Genomic DNA, 18781 nt, shown 5'->3' on the forward strand with positions numbered 1-18781 from the left:
TTTCGTGCTGTAATTGTGACAGTTTTCAAAAACAATTTTAAGAATTCTTCTTGTAAAATCAAAAGCAGATGTGCATCTATCTCTATAGCTTTTGTATTCATATGCTGCAAAAGGCTTAACTCCTATTTTAGGAATGACCATCTACTATAACTATAGCCCAAATGTTGCATGTTCATATTGAGTTTACAGATAAATCCTCCTACATTCAAATGACAGGAAACAAAAGTGGATGATAGTGGATCCGTTAATGAAGTGTAGTTCTAAACGAGAAGCATGCTTTCCTACATAACCTTGGGAGTCATTAACACAAAAGTGTATTTTGTTTCCCTGTCCGGAGCTGGAGAAATCAAATAACTACCGCTATTTTTTGGCTAACTGTGTCATGCAGGCATTTAGTTTTCCCAAGCTGGCTTCACTAGAGTTAGTCTGGCAAAAAACCAAAATGGGAAACTGCGTTTCATTCAGTAATCCATTAAAATGATGACCATATTATTTGGTTATTATGAGGCCTTCAAAATATTTTTTTAAATATTACATAATTTTAGACTTTTTGTAATTACGTAATTCAGATTTTTGAACTGCAAAAGGCTTCCCTCAACTAACTAATGCATGCAGGTCTCACTCCACTCGGTGAAGCCAGCAGAGGGGAGTGGAGCAGGCCCAGCAACCCTCCTTCTGTACGCCTGCTCAGCCCTGGGTGCTGAGGCGCTGGTCCCACGCATGTCGGAAAGCCTGTGTGCAGCGTCCTCAGAACCCTGCTGCGAGATGGGACGCAGTTCAAGAGGTCTTCAACAAAAGAAAACTTCAGTCAATTTCCACTCCTATAAAGGCAGTGATATCTTGAACACAGAAATTAAATAAAATGGGGAGAATAAATAAGGAAAAAATGATTGAAAATTAAAAACTACTCCATTCCATGTTCACGATGTTTTTAATACTCATCTTGCTAAGATGCAGAACAAGGACTATCGAAACTCCATTCATTAGCAGCCAACAAGATATGAATGAGTATTAACGTCAAACAAAAACTGATTTATAACATCAAGTTGTGCACTTAAAAAAATAATTACAAATCATTTTTTAAAGGAAGAGTAACAGTGGAAGCAATAATGAATATAAAACATGACTGATTAGGCTTAAAACATAACTTCAAGTATTCTATGGCATTTCCTCAGACATTTGTCTCGAACTTGTTTGTGCAATACCTATCTTTGCATAGTAAAGAAAAATTGGCTAAACTCCAGCCTTAAGTAATCTGTGCCTTTTAACATGCACCTATGCAGCTGTTGATTTGTCTAGCAGACTTCTCTTTTTTAGGAGGATCAGATCAAATCAGTGACATCATGCAGCAAACTGGAACGAGCGATACAGTTACCACAGTTTCTTGTCCAGATGAATAGATAAATAATGGAGCAAACGTATAGTGGATGAAATGGAGGCAGTGCTGACCAGGTCTTCTTTTGATGACGCTTTGCAATGAACAAATTTAACACTAAGTGGATACGTACGTCCCAAAGCACAGCAAAGGCGGGATGCAGAAAATCAACACCTACCAAAACCATTTTTTGATTGTCTACCACCACAGAAAGCACTTCAGCCTGTACCTACTCTGAGCTGTGGCGTCACTTGCGTTGTGCACACGCAGGGCAGAAAGCAAACGTTCTTCCACATACACACAATGGCTGATGAGTGGAGCATAAATTCCATAATTCCTATGAAACTGCTGGTGTAAATAAAAAAGTTACTCCAGCACTGAACATATGTACATAGTAGTTGGGGACCACTGTGGTCTGATTTAAAACATCACATCACACACTAACAATGTTGTTTGTGAAATGCTTCTCAAAGGTTTATTACACAGGTAGTTTGTCTATATCCAGTTGACTTATTTTAATTTTTGGTAACCACTAGTGTTTCTGTTGTGGGTTACACTTGCTTTGGAAGCAGAACCCTAACGAAGTTAGAGATTATGTTCCCAAGCAAAGTACTTTTAGAGGACAATAATACAGCTGCAAGTGTTTTTGGTTTGCCATCAAAGTATTGTCACTAACTTCGTTCTGCCTGAAGCCAGGCAGGAATTTTTCAGAATAAGATCTATAATGTATATCAGTGTTGACTACCTGTGTGCAGCACCTTTAACTCATAACGTAGCAAGTGTTAATGTGATTATGTTAAAGCTGTTTAAAAACATTTAATAATAATTGTCAACCAAAACAATATATTGCAGTTCTCTTGTGAGACTGTTGGATTGAACATTATCATAATAAGAAATATAATTGAAATGAGATTTTGTAAGTCACAGGAAATCTGCAGCATTTTCTTAAATGTTTTGGCTCTTAAAGCTAACTCAGGAAATGGATTTCCACTGAACAAAGATGGACTAAGTAGTGTAACTGGACTTCTGTTGCTACTAATATCCAACCTTTAAATTAAATCCAAAATTACAGAAGTTTTTAATTCTGATTATCAGATGCAGCAATGAAATTTTCAGGTCGCTTCACTTACGTAAACCGAATTACCTAAGTTTCCAATCAAGATGAAAAGGATGAGCCAGACCATACAGCCCTGTACTTTAAGGGAGGCCTAAACTAGGCATCTTCGTACCTTTCTCAAGCCAGGCACACCCAGGCTAGCCTGGTTATTAGGGGAACAGTACTGCTGCCCAGCACTTCTCTCCACAAATCTATGCTTGTACACAAGCTGCATCTAAAAGTAATTGCAACACACAACCCCCTGAAATTACAGGGGACTTTGCACACTTTGTGATGGTAACAAGCTACCAGCAGCCAAGGTCAAGTGTGAATTTTGCATTACGCTTTGAAGAGCGAGATGCATCAAAGAGATCCAGGGAGTGAGTTAGAAATGTCTGTCACTTTGCAAGCCAGTTTGGGTGGGCGGGCAGAAGGCAAGAGAAGAAGAGTAACTCGTTCCAAGCTTTTAACATTTTGTGAGTATTTTAAGGCTTATTTAAGTTTTTGTTTCATAGAATCTAAACAGGAAAAAAAGTAGCTATAGTGAAGAAAAAAAAAACAACCCACAACCTTGGCACTTCTGTGATTAGTTTGAGAGGGTGTCACTGGAAAATCTTACATTGTATTACGGAAAATCTTACATTGTATTATGGAAAATCTGTATAACAGCCAAAAAAAAGTAATCCAGACTTATAGTCAATACATAGATATGCATTTATACATTTTAATTGTTTTTGGTTTCAAGCATACAAACTTTAGATCACATCTGTTTGGTGTCAGAACTCCCTGCATCTGCATGCTATTATCTGCCTTTTTTGAGCAAGCCCAGAACATCCGTTGTACAACATGCTACAGAAAAAAAGGGGAGCAAAAAAACCCAAAACCAAACCCAACATCAAAAATAGATTTACATAAAGAATAGAACCTTTTTATATGGAAATCCTTTTCTCTCATATATATATATTTATATATAATCTGTGAAAATGATACATCAAAATCTTATTTCCATATTTACACTTTCTCCTTCTTGGAAAAATTACATCTGTCACTCGATAGCTTCCACACCCAACAGACTCCTGGCCCAGGAGACCAAAACAAGGTGGACAGCAAGCTCACAGAGCAGGGAACTCTGAAGTCCAGCAGCAGAATGCACTGCGTGGCTGGAAAAGCCATCAGAGCCTGGTATCAGCTTCCCAGTGGTTTGTATTGATTGGGCTGCAGATTCTGCTTGGGGGCAGCTTGCTAGCTTGGTTGTTTGTATGTGAGCCATGCAGGTTACCCTTTCAAAATTAGCTCCTCATGCCACTGGAGTTTGATAAGAAAAAGGAAGTCATGCGAACTCAAGTGAAGTTAGAGTGCCAGCAGGCTGGGAAAAAATCTTCCGCTACTTCATTGTTTTGGAACAGTTCTCTTATTGCACTTGGTCTGTGTGTCTTCTCCTTTGTTTGAGGAAAGAAAAAAAACCACCTGATTTTGAGATTTTGAAACAGTTTGCTTGTAACACTTGTCAGTTAATTTTAACAAGAGAAAGGTGAATGGAGGAAGTATTTCGAACTTATCTCCAAAAAGGACAGTCTTCTACCACCTCAAATCCTAACATCCCAACACTGTGTTTATAGTTACTGTTTCTCATGTTCTTCCTGACTGATTTAGTTCCTGCGCAGCTACAGCAAAGACATCATACCCCAAATCCAGTAGTGCAAGAAGAAGCTTTTTGAATCGCATTTCTTCAGATAGGGCCTTGTTGACTTGGATCGAACCTTCGTTTTTTGACATTTCTTCCAGGTTGCATCAAAAGGAGATGAAAAGAGAAAAATGCAAGACATTAGTTAGATATAACAGGACCAAAGCCATTGCCAAGGTCATAGTAAAGTAAAAGGCTCACACTGAGACAGTTTAACAAGTAACTTTTCCAAAGGGTAACAATTTAAGGAATTTGGTTGCAGGCTTTCTGAAGCATAGTATCAAGTATTGGTTTCCTTATGCAGTTTAAAGATCGTGCTGGCATACAGAATTCAATTATTTCTGCAGTACTTCAAGTGGTGCTCTAAATTTGTAGAAACTTTCAGCCCACAGTAACATGTGTGTCCACTAGGCCAAGAAAGCATGCATATACCTAAAGGGAATGCGTCAGAAGTGCCAGTACTGGAAATACATAAGCACACAGCGACTTGAGTTCTCAGAGGAAGCGCTCATCTCTGGCTATACCAGAATACCAGAATTTAGTTACGTATTCCAGTGTGACGAAAAAGTGAGTGTCTCTGTGACCTCTTACCACACTATTGACCATAAGTGCTGTGAATCTTAGTAAGGTGCAAAATATAGCAAAGACATTGTATTCGAAGGAGACTGGACGGTTTTGTAAATTGTGTGATTAGAATTTAATGTTGACAGTGGATAGCAAGCTGGTGGGAGATATCCAGTCTCCTGCGATACGGATATCCTATGTCAAACAGCAAGACATTAGGAAGCGACAACAAAAGTTGGGTGCAACCTCCCCAGTATCTGGCTTTATGTGGGGCATCAAGCAAGGGGCTCATGCATTTAGTTTTAACATTGGGCATATGCACCACTACCACCACCAAACTGACATGCAAAAAATACAGAACAGGAATTCATAAATTCCCTAAAGCTACATACCAACCCCAGCCAGGATTTTTTTTTTTCTGCAGCCCTGCTAACTACTACCACTGCTACAATATTTATAAATATACTATACACAAGGTTTGCCTGGTGGTTTAAGAGACTAATGGATGTATGCAAAGGCAACTTCTTTTTGAGAAGACTTCCAGAGACTGGTGATTCTTAGGCATCCTTTGTTTTGTTTTGTTGGTTTTTTTTTCCCTTGGGTACCAGGGCCTACGTTTTTGCAAGGTGAATGCTTAAGAATTGCTGGTTTCTTGAAGATCGCTATATTCATCTTTCAGTCATTTCCCCTCTAGGAGAACTGTACTAATGCTCCTTTGGAATTAGGCTGACATTGCTTCAATATCTCAATCCGTCCTCCTCTGCACTACAGGTAAATCTGAGATGAGCAAATTTATTTTTTCAGGCCAACTTGCAGAACTGCATGATAGGAAGTATGACTATAATATAACTTGGTTAAATGTGAGTTAAAACGTGCTTTGCGTCTGCTTGTCCTGCCAGTTTCAAAGGGGAAAGGACATGTCTGCTTCTCTCCCCCCTCCGCCTGCCCCTTTAAATACTGGCTAGCATACTTGAATTCAAACAGTACCGATGAGCAACTTATTAGTCAGTCCCCTTAAAACAAATCATCAATGCATGTAAAAAATCCAGATGACGTAACTTCTCCTCCTACTCTAGGGAAAGTACCATATTCCAGTTCGCTTGAGGAGGACAAGTCATTAAAACATACACTGAATTACATTCTGTTACCTGAGCTTATTTTAATTAAAGAAATGGACTTTGTAAGTCTTAGAACAAGGTGCAGAGGACAGATGCTATGCTAGCTTCCCAGTACAGCTCTTGTAACAAAACTCTTTTGACTTTTACCCTATCAAATCTTTTCTAACCTGATCTTCACCAGCGTAGAATTCCAGTAAGGACCATTCAGTTGTACGACAGCTCAGCCAGCACCTGTGCTATGGGACAACAGGCAAAGTCTGCTGTGCCCTCGCCATGCATTCTGTAGTCTGTCCAAACCATGTATTTACTCGTTTCCTAGTTTTATCCAGCAGAAATACACACTTCGAGGAATAAGATGCTGACCAAACCACTGCCTTTCTTCATTTAGGATATTCTGCTAACAGTGTTGTATGAAAAAGAAACATGTGAAGAACTAAAAGAACACGTAGCATACGAGCCTGAAATAGTCTCTGAAATACAGAACATCAGGTACCTTGTCAATAAGGGAACATAGTACACATGTGCAAAGCATTAACAAGAGCCTGCCACAGCTCTCTGCTGCAATCATGGCACTTCACAGAGGTAGGCAGTCAGGTGTTACACTGCAGGAATCAGAATTCTATTCTGATTCCCCGACCTGCTTTAACACCTTCGTCTCAAATTACCAACCATTTTAATACTAAAATGAAGATAGTAGTCTTACTTAAATCGGCAAATAGAACAAGTCTCTCTCTTTCCCCAAGAAAATTACAATAAAAAGAAAGGAAACCAGGATATCTGCACCTCTTTATAGCTATGTATTATAGAAGTACAAGGTTCCTTTCAGTATGGGTCAGTAAAACAATAAGGCAGGGGGCAGAAGAGTCCTCTATGGAAGGACACGTAGGAGAATGATGCTGTTTCCTAGTTCTTTGTTGTTTTATGTGGAAGATCTCAGAACGTTAACTTCTTTTTGCATTTAATGTTTTAAAGCTTCTTTAAATAATGAGGGTCAGCCTTTCAGTCTGTAATCCAACCAGAAAAAGTGTCTCTAACAAAAACAAAATTATAGGTGATTCTGAACCAAAAAAGCACACCATGCTACAGCACATCACTGCCTCTGTAACATGGTTGTCTTTACAAATGAAAAATATTTCGGAAAAGAAAACTGGTTTCAAAAAAGGCTGGATGTATATATGAAATACCTTGTTGCTGTCCTCTGCGGGTTTTTTGCAACTAATTAGGAATGTGGTTACACAGTATATTACCTGCAAATCTGTGCTGTGGTCTGTGATCACTTAAATACAAAGCTTTACTTAAGTATTTAAAGATTTATCCAAACCCAGTATTTTAACCACTTCAAATAGCTAATGTTTTCATAGGCATTCCTAAAGCATGGCTCAAATGCTGAAGAGGAGATTAAATAAATGACCTTTTGCTACAAAACTGATCCAAATTAACAAAATGAGGGACCAAAATTAGCAGCTTAAAATAAGACGTTGACCTGCCACTTATTCTAGTAGTTTGGAAAAAAGTGAGAAAATATCTCACGTTTGATTCTAATGCTGATGTTTGTGTAGCAATGAATGTATTTAGGTCATGATCCACGCTTTACGGAAATGCTGGTAAGGGACCGAAACCTCCTTCCTCACAAAGTCGCCATTAGCATTCCACTGCCTTATCTTGCAGAAACTGTTGGGGTCTAAATGCATCTGCACAGACCAGTTAAAAACTTGGTGTCTGTAAGGACTGGGTAAGTCTTTGGTCCATCCGTTAATCTTCCATTAAAGGGACAGAAAACCCTGCAGCTCTTCAGCAAAGAAATAAATGCTGGAAATAGAATTGTGCCTACAATCAACTCTTCTCTGTCAGCCACTTTTGCATTCTGATATAACAAGCAGCAGCTTTTCATATGCCTTTCCACATCACTTTTACTAGCATTGCCTCCTATCAGTGTTGCTTTATTACCAAAAATTGCTTGAACACTGTTAAAGCCAGCAACAAAAGCATTTAATAATTGGCTTATATTACTGCAGTAGCTTTGCAAAAGTAAGTGAATATATGCTAGGAAAAAAGTGAGCATAGGCCCCTGAGACTGTGACTGCAGCCAATGCACAGAACTACTACTCCAGTGGTAAAAGTGTCCTTCCTATAACAGTCCTATATTAAATTGTATATCGAAATCTTACACAGACTTGCTACATCAAAATGAACTTCACGTTTCATGAATGCTGTACTTCTGTACATTACCCAGCAGAGTTCAGGTAGAAGTATGTAGGACTCCCTTACTGCAGTCTAAACACCAACAGCTTTAAAAGTACTATGCAAGGCTCAACTGAAGTAAAATCTACTTCTTAACAGAGTTTCCACCCACAGTCTTTAACTCTAAGCCACCTGAAATGTGTAATGGGGGTTTACACCCCCTAAAATTGTCAGTTAACTTTTGTCTTTCCTATTCTAGCCACACATTAACTTGATTAGAAAAATTAACCTAGGCTTCATTCTTGAAACTGGAAGGTATTTGGTTTGGTTTTGTGTTGTGTTTTTTTGTTTGGGTTTTTTTTTTTTTTTTTTTACTTTGTTTCTCCAAACTTGCATCAAGCCTTCTTTTACAGTTCACCTCCAACCCCCACCCCCCGCCACCTCAGTTCATGAACAAAGTTTGCTTAGTTGCAGCTTACGTTTGATATGGACTTGACACCACAGTACCGTATGTTCATATGAACATCTGATAACCTGTGAAACAGAAATCACATCTCCCAGTTTGTAAAGCATTAGCTACCTTCTCTCATATTTGCAGAGACTAAACACATCACTTGCTTAAAAAGGAAAAGTTAAAATCCTCTTTATCCTCATCTGTCCCTCCAGATACATCTGAAGCAAAGTATCAGAGGGTCTACATGTGCTAGCCCTCTTTTGTATACAAGCTGAAAAGCCTCTTCAGTTCCCCTCTGACCCCCAGAAGAAACATGCACTTCAAGCTGTGAGCTAGGCCAGGCCAGTGTATTCGAGGTTCTGCTACAGAATAAACATTTGCATCTTGCTCTTTTGAGAATACGAGCTTCAAGAGACGTTTCCAATACAGATCCTCTATAGGGATAACAAGCTTCTACATTTGGGCAAACGAATGACACCAGGATGCAAAGCTGAACACTTGTGAGAGTAGTCTGAGAGCTGTGGAACACAAAGAAGAAATAAACAATCAAATAAATACTGTATTGTTTCAGACAGGGAGGGATTCTTCTAGAGATCTGTGTCCATGCAAGTTCTCAAGCATAGGCGTCCCCTGTCAGCAGCCAGACTGCTTGCACAGCTGCTAGCAGTGATGTAAAAGAGCAAAGGTTGTTATGGCATAAGACAGCTTAAAGAGATTCGGAGGAAGAAACTGCCTAAAGTTTTTATATTTTAATGACTTGTACTGCGTTTTCAACAAATTACCTCCTGCAATACAAGTGTATTATTTAGGGATGAGTACTCTGCATCTGGAAAGTATATGAATTGCTAAGTAACAGACATGTGCGTCCGATAGCACAAAAGTGGTCCAAAAGTATAATCTGACATCTATTTTTTGCAGCAAAATCTAGCTTGGTTAACTCCCATGGGAACTTGCAATATCAATGTTTCTAATATATCGCTTTAAATGTGCGTGCATTGTTGTTCTCAACATTTCTGTTAAACTTTTTTATTTATTAATGCAAGCCTTGCAGAAAATTTGGCTGTATTTATTTAAAAAGCTAATTGCAGTGAAGTGTGGGGGAAAGAAAACTCCCTCAGTTCTGCAACTAACTGAAATCTTTATGTCTTGTTTATATGCTTTATATAGGCTAAAAGACAACTCTTTCCTATAATTCTGCATCTAGTAGGATACGGTAGAAAAAATGTAAATGTACTTGTATTAGTTAACACTGTAGAATATGTCCGAGTATTACAGAGAGTCTGTAAAAAAGCATTACTCCCTGACTAGGCCTTTACACAGAAGAAATCTTTCAGTCCATCAAATGAAAAGAATCCAGTTCCTTCTTGTGTTAACACCACATGCGAATCCATGTCTGTCACTGCGTATTCGAAAGTACACGCCTCATTTGAATTTCTGCCTTCGAACACAGATTTGATGAAACAACATAACCAATTAAAAATGCATAAATACTAAATTATTTTACTGTTTATAAATATGGAAAATACACATCTCAGCCATATGAGACACGATGCAAAAGATATAGGACTGAATTAAAACCATGTTGTTTAGAGCTGCCCTGTAGTAATTTATAAATACTGGAGGCTGATGTAGGGGTATTTATTGTACAAATAAGTGGATTTAATTCATTTAACTGAGAAGCAGCTGTAAGAAAAAACCCAATACAGCCGCTCAAGGTAAGTCTATCAGCAGGAATTAAAAAGGCTTCTGAAGATCATACACCCGTGCTTAAAAGGCAGATGTTTTGATACATTTTTGTATTTAATCTTTTCTTACTAAAGCAAATGAGGAGCGCTGACTCCCACAGCTGATGCCCGCGGCTCTTGCCAGTGTCAAGGGGAAGCGTAGGGAGTGGTACTTCCCTCAGAACAAGCATTTAGAGAAAAAATGAATGCGGCAGGTGCTGGGTCTTTCTGAAAACACCGATAGTGGCAGGCAGTGCAACAGGAAGTAATAATTGCCTTGTCCAGAAGAAAGGGCAAACTCTGTTTTCTGTTTTCAGCAGGCTGAAAGAGCTTTAGAAATATTTTGTTTCTATATGCATGTGTAATTAGCCACCAGACAATATGAAAATATGTCTAAACCAGAAGTAAACAAACATTTTCAGGTGACCTTTGAAAGTGAATCAACAGATAAACATGACCTGATCCCTATATTCTACTTTGATAGCTGCCTTAATCAATTAGGGAATAATTTTTTTTCTTCTCAACTCAGACATGGAATGTGAATATAGGCCATTTAAAATATTCTTTGAATTATTATAAAACCCCGATTGAGGAATTATGGCTTATTGTTGTATCATGGCTTAATCTTGAGTCATGTTATTGGAAAGAAATAGCAACTTGAATACCATGCGAAATGACTTCTTGTGCTTAACACTTCCATGCTGTGTAAGGTTATAAACATCGATTCTAAATTTAGATCCTTGTTACCAAATATGGACAATGCATGTAGGTAGACTTGACACTACAAAAAAAGGCAAGGATTAAATACCTCTCACAAGACTCTCTTTGCTTTAACGGTCACAAGCAGAATGACTAGTATGTTACTCTTCATAGTTATAACACACATTGAGCTAGAATTGGGTGAGAAATGTTTTCGTCTTTCAGGAGACAGTTCAAGATTTCAAAACATTCTCTGTAAACCTGAATTTTTTTAAAAAATTGTGAATTGATATTAAAAAAAAAAAAAATCAGTGAATTGATATTGTGAATTGATATTAAAAAAAAAAAAATCAGCCACAAACAAAAGTTAGCTCTGGTACTTCTGAGTCAACTGTGTCAACACATTTGTTACTGAAAACTACTCAGCTACTACCACCACATACCATTTACACATGAAGTCTTTAGTACTAAAAAGGTTTATCAGTTTGAAAGGGCTACTGTATTACTCTGTAATACAGTAACACTCTGTAATACAGTAACACTCCTCAAGACACGTATCTTTTGGGGTTTTTAACCACTGTAGTCAACTTCTGAGAACACCACCACTAACTGGAGGTGAAAAAAAGACCTTGCTCCTCAAGCGTTATGGTGAACTCATGACAGTTAAATTCATTTTTTTTACTGTTCTTCAACTTTGCACCCTGATGACATCTGCTAGTTTCAAATCCATTTTCTCCTCTTGTTCAGTGCACACGTAATTCTTTCTCTTTAAAGCAGTTTGTTATAGTTTGGGGGGGAGGGGGCGTTACCTTAGAAATCTTGTAGCAGGAACTCAAAGTTTAGTGATGTAAGCAAGAAATAGAAATGCCATAGCCACTGAAGAGAAGACATGCGGCATTGCTTACTTAAAGCCCCATCCTGTCCCCCCAAGGACAATAGCTGCTACCAGGATGGCACCAGCGATGGAGCCTATTATAAGATTGGTGGCACTAGGACCTGTGATAAAGGATTATGGTAAGACAGACATAAGAACCAACCACTTTATTCACATTAAGTGAAGCAACTGAAGGGTAGTCAAACAATTCAAGGAATATAGACAGCACACAAGGTGATGTCTCTAGACAATTTCAGCAAGCCCAACTTTTCTGTACCAGTAAGAATGAACAAAGCTGTTGGTCTCTGCGTTGTGCTATGTTGACTTCTACTATAGCTAAAAATCTAGTATTAGACAGTAAATTCCATTGTGACTTACTCCATTATCTACTGAATGAACTGTCAGCTGAGGACACGGAGATATTTGTGAACAATTCCTTAGCTTAAAGGAAAAAGTATGAATGCTGTATGTTTTATGACTACAGCAAATGAGAATTTAAAAAAAAAAATAATCAAAAAGCCTAACTTTTTTCATGGAGGTCCTAAAAGGTAGTAGATAATTTAATTTGAGCTGAGAGCATCTAGCAGCACTTGCTAATCAGAGTCCAGGCTCCCTACAGTTACGTCAATGCTAAATTTACAAACAATTGTTTGACAAAAGAAAAGGATTATATAATAAGGAACAAAAGTTGAAATAAAAGCTGTATTCCCATTAAGCTTTCCAAACATCAAAGCATCTCTTCATCATCCTCAAGAAGCTACTTAACAACAAAGTGGGGAAGGGTGGAGCAGGAAAAAAGAGCAACAAAAAGAAGCAGCACAAAATATGTTTGTGCAATTCTCTTCAAGGGCAAGAGAACACCTAAATAAGATACTCGTAATTGACCCTTAAGTGCTCTATTTACACAGGGTGGAGGAAAACTGACAATAGGCTTGAGTAACATTTTAATTGCTCTGTACAAAAATTTCCTATTGAGCAGTCTTTGATGTAATGCTAACTGCATCTGAGCTCAAGGCAAAATGAAACCAACCCAACAGTTCTTTTGCAGCATATTGCACACTTTTTGCTTAAACATTTACATATTTGGGAATAGCCTTCCAAAACAGTTCTTGCCTCCTATCCCAGCCTCCCCAAACCAACACTTCTACACAGCAGTTGAAAGTTTCCTATTTTAAATGTGCTGAAACCGAGTTTGGAAAACTGTCAGACAGCTAACGTAAGGAAGAAAAAGGAGCAGCCAGAGATCAGCAAAGGAAAGAGCAAGGGCAGCTGCAACAACTGAAAGTTTTAAGCTGTTAGGTCGGTATCACCAAACCTTCTGCCCAGTCCCAGACACTACAATAAGTACATGCCCTAAGTTTTAAAATTTACTGCAGTGACCTAACTTCACTGCATCCATTACATGTTTCCCATACCAGTGCTTCTGGAGATCAGATCAGCTAAAAGAAAACCAAGTTTTAAAAATTGCTTCCTGCAATTCCTACACAAAGAGTATTCTGGAATATGAATAAAAGACTTGGACTGAAAAGACATATAGTGAGTTTTACAAATATGAGCAGTGCACAAATTTGACAACAATAATTAAAAGGTAATATTTCACAATTTGGAAGAACATATCTTATTTGGACTTACCTTTAAAGTCACACCTGGCTCAAATCAACAGGAGTGAGCATGGTGGAGGGTAAATTAATGCCATTCCACATTATATTCCCAATTAAGGCTTGCTTTCAACAGCAGCCTAATGAGCTACTGTATCTGACTCATATCTATGGCTTACTCTGGATTTTATCAAATGACTGCACACAACAAAAGACTGGAAACACAGCAAGTAATTTATCTGTAATAAATTTTAGAAGCCTTGAAAAATTCTAAAGCTGATTTCTTTCTAGCCATAGAATGCTATCTTCCCACAAAAGAGGTACAATGATTAACTGATAGTAGCATAGTCAGAACTTGGATAAGGAAGTACCAAATTGCCACTTCTTTACATCCCTCTTCTTACTATGTTCCCTGGTTGTTAAATGGGGGGTGTGTGTGTGTGTGTGTGTGATTTATTTCATAGTGCACATCCATTCAACAAACAGCAGTTTGTTCTTTCAATACAGAAAATCAGTATGGGTTTTATTTACCAGAAATATGGACGAATTCAATCAAAATTTAAACAGAAAAAGATATATACAAAACAATTAGGTTCAGTTAATAGAAAAGTTACTAAAATTATGTTAAATAATAAATGGGTCCTGATAAAAAACACACTTTGGATCTGACCCAATTTTATGAAGTATCAGTGACTAAAGAAGTGATGTTCATTTTTAACAACAACAATAGCAAAAAAACCTGAAAAATCAAATGCCTGTGAGAATTAGGCTATCTGCTAGAGAGAGCCTAAGAGTGGAGTCAATGATAGATGGCTGTGGATAAAGGCATGTCCATTCCTCTGGAATAATTTTAAAACTGTTTCACAGTACGCTGGGAGTGGCAGTTCCTATGGATGCAGAGAAACAGCTATTTTTCCTAGTAAAGAAACTGAAAGGGTAAAATTTCACTGATAATCAAGACGACTATAATCTCGTTTCTGACTTCAATATGAAACCAAAGCTGGTGGAACACTTATGATTACTAAACAGCAACCACTTGTTTACCAGAACAGAGTCCTCCAGTTAATGAATTCCAGTTTTGAAATAGAGATTTAAGAGGATTATTGGTAAGCCATTTTAAGACTATGCACATAACAGTACTTACAATGGGACTACTTTTACATGTTATACCTTACCTTAAGGATGTATGCCGTATGTTTTATTAAGCGTTATCAAGGAAATTGTATTACTAATAAACCAGAATTTTGCTACCAGTATGAAGCCCACTTTGCATCAGGTCATTTTAGTTGGTGACATTTACGAAGAAAAGTATAAATCAATGTGTTTCAGCTAAATAAGCCTCTCTAGTCACTGGGCTCAGATGCTTGACATGCAAACCGAAAGTAAGAGGAAGGTTTTAACAACCACCACACCGTGGGGTCATTTTCCATCCAGACTATCGCAAGATGCAACACTTCTGGTATACTTGTTCTTTCCGCCATGCTACTGCTATAACCCGCGGACACAGATTTATCAGGAGGAAGCTCCTGAAACTAACTGCACCGTAACCACCTGGCACACCACCCTTTCCTGCAAGGCACCATCTGCTTTGGCATGGCTATCGTATCATCTCTAGTCATCTTTGAGGACCCTGATACAAATCCTACTGAAGGTGTTACAACAGAACACACCTATAATTTCAGTGGAATTCAGACTATTCCCTAAATCCTCATCATCATCGGACAGATTCGACCAGAATTAATATACATTGCTTTGAAACTCTGCTAGTTGTAGAAGAGGCAAGTTTACTGCTGATTGTCCTGCAGGTAACAGCACACTGTGGTGGTTTGATGTTTTCTTTTCTTGCCTGTCACTTTGCCAGCCAAATCCTCTGGTTTAAGTTATCAAAGCTAAGTATCCATTTTAGGATGAAATTGGGAAAAAAACTACTCCGCCACTTTGTCCCCCATGATTACTACAATAAATTCATAAAGCATTAAGAAACTAAAGTTATTTCAGCACTTTGAAGAAAAGCTTGTGATTTGCCAGTGAAGTGGCAAGGAAAGAGGAAGAAGGGGAGGACCTGCCATCAGGTTGTGATGAACACAACCTCCCCTGCAGCCATTAATGGTAACAGGCACCAGGGCCTGATGGGCATTAGGAACAGAGAGGGTATTTGCATTCCCCACGTGCTTTCTTTAAACCAAGCAACAAAAAGTAGCAGTGGCTTGCCTTGAATGTACATTTGTATCTGAAGGAACTAGAGGACAGAGAAAAGACTGGTAGAGTCCAGGAAAGAAGAATGGATAGAAACAAAAAGAAGAATGAGTCAGGCAGTGCGTGATAAGGGGAGAGGAAAGATGAAGAAAAGCTGGAATTAGAGAACGATACAGGAGCAAGAACAAATGGTCCGGGATGTTGGTCAGAGTCGAGTGGATTGAGACAGCAGGTAAGGGAAGATAAAAACAGAAGGGTACAAGGCAGAATGTAAGCAAAAGGCAAACGGTCCTCAACCTGTAGGTAAATAAATATTCTGCTCCAGAATCTGGGTCCCAAACCTCTACAAATCTTCACAGTCTTCAGTTTTTAGCAAACAGCTGTAAAAGCCACCAGTAAAACACAGATGTGATCTTTCTCAAGCATATGATCTATTACTTGCTTCCTTCTATTTGTTTTTCTATTAGTTGTCCTCTGTGAGTGTAAAGGTCTCTACTCTTCTGAGAATCTAAGATGGGTTTCGTCTAACAGTCCAGTTCAGCAAAAGCTAAAAAGGCTATCTCTAGGGCTGCAAACTCAGACACGCAAAATGCTGCCTACCAGAAGACTGCCTATGCAGCCTCAATTAGAACTGTACCTGAATGCTTTTTCACACAGCCTGATTAGAAATCACAAACTGTCTTCTTGTGATTCCCCCTTCAGAGAGATGGCACTGTCACATGACAGAGGTAATGTATAGTATTAGACACAGTGAAGGTGGAAATCTCGGAAGAGCAGAGTAACAGCATTTTATTTGTATGTAGTTTGCACAGTGAGCGCAGAATGAAGAGAGTCCTTATATGGGCATTTTTATATGCGTGTGTATATATACATATATACACACACACATATATAAATCGTAGCCACTGTTAAAATTGGAGTTAGCGTGCTAACAAGATTACAGTTTCCTAAAACTATGAAAAGATAATAAAAATTTCTCATACATATTCTTTATATATGAATTCTATACTTCAGCACTCTACTGCCTGGAGGTAACAGAATCTTAGCAACGGGAACATTCAGCAGCTTTACTGGAAAGCTAGCTGTCTAGACTATCATCATCAGCTTTCATCTTCCTAGCTAGATCGTGTGACCTGTTATTAGACTGAAAGCCCCATAGATTGTAAGAAACAATTTCTGCATTTTGTGAAACAGTCCACATTACTCAGTCTATTTTGCAAAAGAAGCACAAACCTCCATTTTTTCCCATTCTTTTTATAATTTGGTGTAATGGAAACATTTAGACATTTAATTTTACTGTGACAATGTAAAAATTCACAAACTTATTGTTTTATGCCCCACATTTTCCCAGACAGGAGAAGGTTCAACACTGCGTGAGCAAACCACATGACACAGACACAGTCAAATCACACGACAAATACGGTCACCACATGACAAAGCTAATGGGGTAATACACAGAGGGCTCGGGTGCATACGGTTACCTCACACACTAGGCACCAAACATAAAACTCAAACTAAGAAAAATGCTTACTCTATTCCCCACCCTGTGCCTCCAAAAATCACCCCCAAGGCCAGAATGGTCCCTGCCACTGCACCTATTAGCCTGTTAGTGGCCATGCTCACTGTGTGGAGGGAAAAGGGAAGATTTTTTAAGGAAATGATCACGTATATGTCTGAAATGAAAACATGAAATAATTCCTCAAAGGAATATTTTACGCTATAATCCATCATCGGATAAACAATTCAAACCTCCTAACAAACCTTTATTTACCAAATACTGTAGCTTTAAAAATTCTGAAAGGAGCTGTATTTGGTTTTCTTTGAATGCTTGCAAATATTTCAATGAGAAGTTTTCCTGTAAATGTAAGACTATTCCTTTTAGCTTGTGAGTCTATTATTTACTTAAAAAGGGAATATCCTCAACATACTGCTTATTTAAAACAGCCAAAATGTAAACAAATCACCAATAAGAAAACTTCCTTTTGATCACCAGAAACTTACTGTATCCATAATACAACTAAGCAAATGAAAACTGTTTGTTTGGAAACAGTTCCATCGCAGGAAAAGAAAACACCCCAACTTTTTAATTCATTCCTTTACTAGTTAGTAGTATTTTCCTTTGTTACTGCATTTATCAATAGGACTCTCTATTTATCTATATGACCTAAAGACAGGTAACACCTCTTGAAAGGAAAAACCTACCCAGAAATGTGCTTCAGGTAACACCCTGGAAATTTCAGTATGTTCAGATAGTGTCTCTTAAGGCACTGAGGCCTTATTTTTCATTTTTTAAGGGAACTCTTTTGAGAAAAAACGTCTATACATTTCCTATGTTAAAGATTAAAAGCTTGATAGATTCACTGAGTCATAATAGACCACAAGCAAGCAGCTGAATTCCCTGTCTAATGGGAACTTTTCCAAGGGACAAAAACTTTATAGTCTTCATGCTGAATAAAGTCTGGTTTTGAAATGGTTTCATAATTTTTTCCTGTTTCATAAATATACACAAACACACACACACACTTGAGACATAATTTTTACATTAAAAAAACCCAAACAAACACTATCCCACTAGTCAAACAAAGGCCTAATTCCGCAAATGAAATTGCAAAGGAAGGATCTTGTGTGCATATGGAGTCCTACTAATTTCGAAACTACTAGCCAACACTCTAAAGTAATTCAAAGTTTCTGCAGTAGCCAAAAACTAACAGCAAGAACTCTTTGTCTTCCCAAAACTGCTAGCATGCTGTGTAGGTCTGCTAGTACAGGATACAGTAGGTTGCTGAGTTTAGAGTAATTCCAAGATTCATGTATTAATACCAACATAATTAAGGACCACTAATTTTTTAAATCTTGAAATACAGTATGGAGCCAAAAGCAATTGATGGATGATGGAAAGGTCTGAAAAGTGCAGCAGGAGTAGCAGTCAATTGTCAATTATCATAATGATATATAAATAAATAGCAATACTTCCTAGCTATACATGCTCTAATTGTAGTAAGAAAAATGCTTTGATTACTGGTGTAAAAAATATTAGGTGAATTTTCACATCATGAGTGTTCTGTTTCTGAAATGTAACAAAACTCAAATTTAGGCCTAAGGAAAAACAAGTATTTTGGTTTCTGTCTCAGACTTGTAAGCTGGCATATGACATAGAAAGTACTGGTAATAAGGGGAAAAAACTTAATGGAAACTACTGTAGTACGTTGGATCTTTAC

At 38.0% G+C, this 18781-nt stretch overlaps 1 protein-coding gene across 8 annotated transcripts in view; it reads right to left on the reverse strand.

Moving 5' to 3' along the window:
* Positions 1-3111: 3111 nt before the first annotated feature.
* The window catches only part of ADAM23 (ADAM metallopeptidase domain 23), an 81925-nt gene continuing 66255 nt past the window's right edge, over positions 3112-18781 (reverse strand). For 3 of the 8 annotated variants that reach the window (XM_075512591.1, XM_075512590.1, XM_075512585.1), the window contains one exon: positions 3112-4249. In XM_075512591.1, the coding sequence (XP_075368706.1) occupies positions 4101-4249 (149 nt within the window). In that variant the 3' untranslated portion in view covers positions 3112-4100. Of the gene's footprint in view, positions 4250-8497; positions 8553-11800; positions 11892-16880; positions 17186-18781 lie in introns of those variants that run through there. The other 5 variants (XM_075512588.1, XM_075512592.1, XM_075512586.1 and 2 more) reach the window with 5 other exon arrangements.

This window comes from Mycteria americana, chromosome 9, assembly GCF_035582795.1.
Source record: "Mycteria americana isolate JAX WOST 10 ecotype Jacksonville Zoo and Gardens chromosome 9, USCA_MyAme_1.0, whole genome shotgun sequence".
Taxonomy (NCBI): domain Eukaryota; kingdom Metazoa; phylum Chordata; class Aves; order Ciconiiformes; family Ciconiidae; genus Mycteria; species Mycteria americana.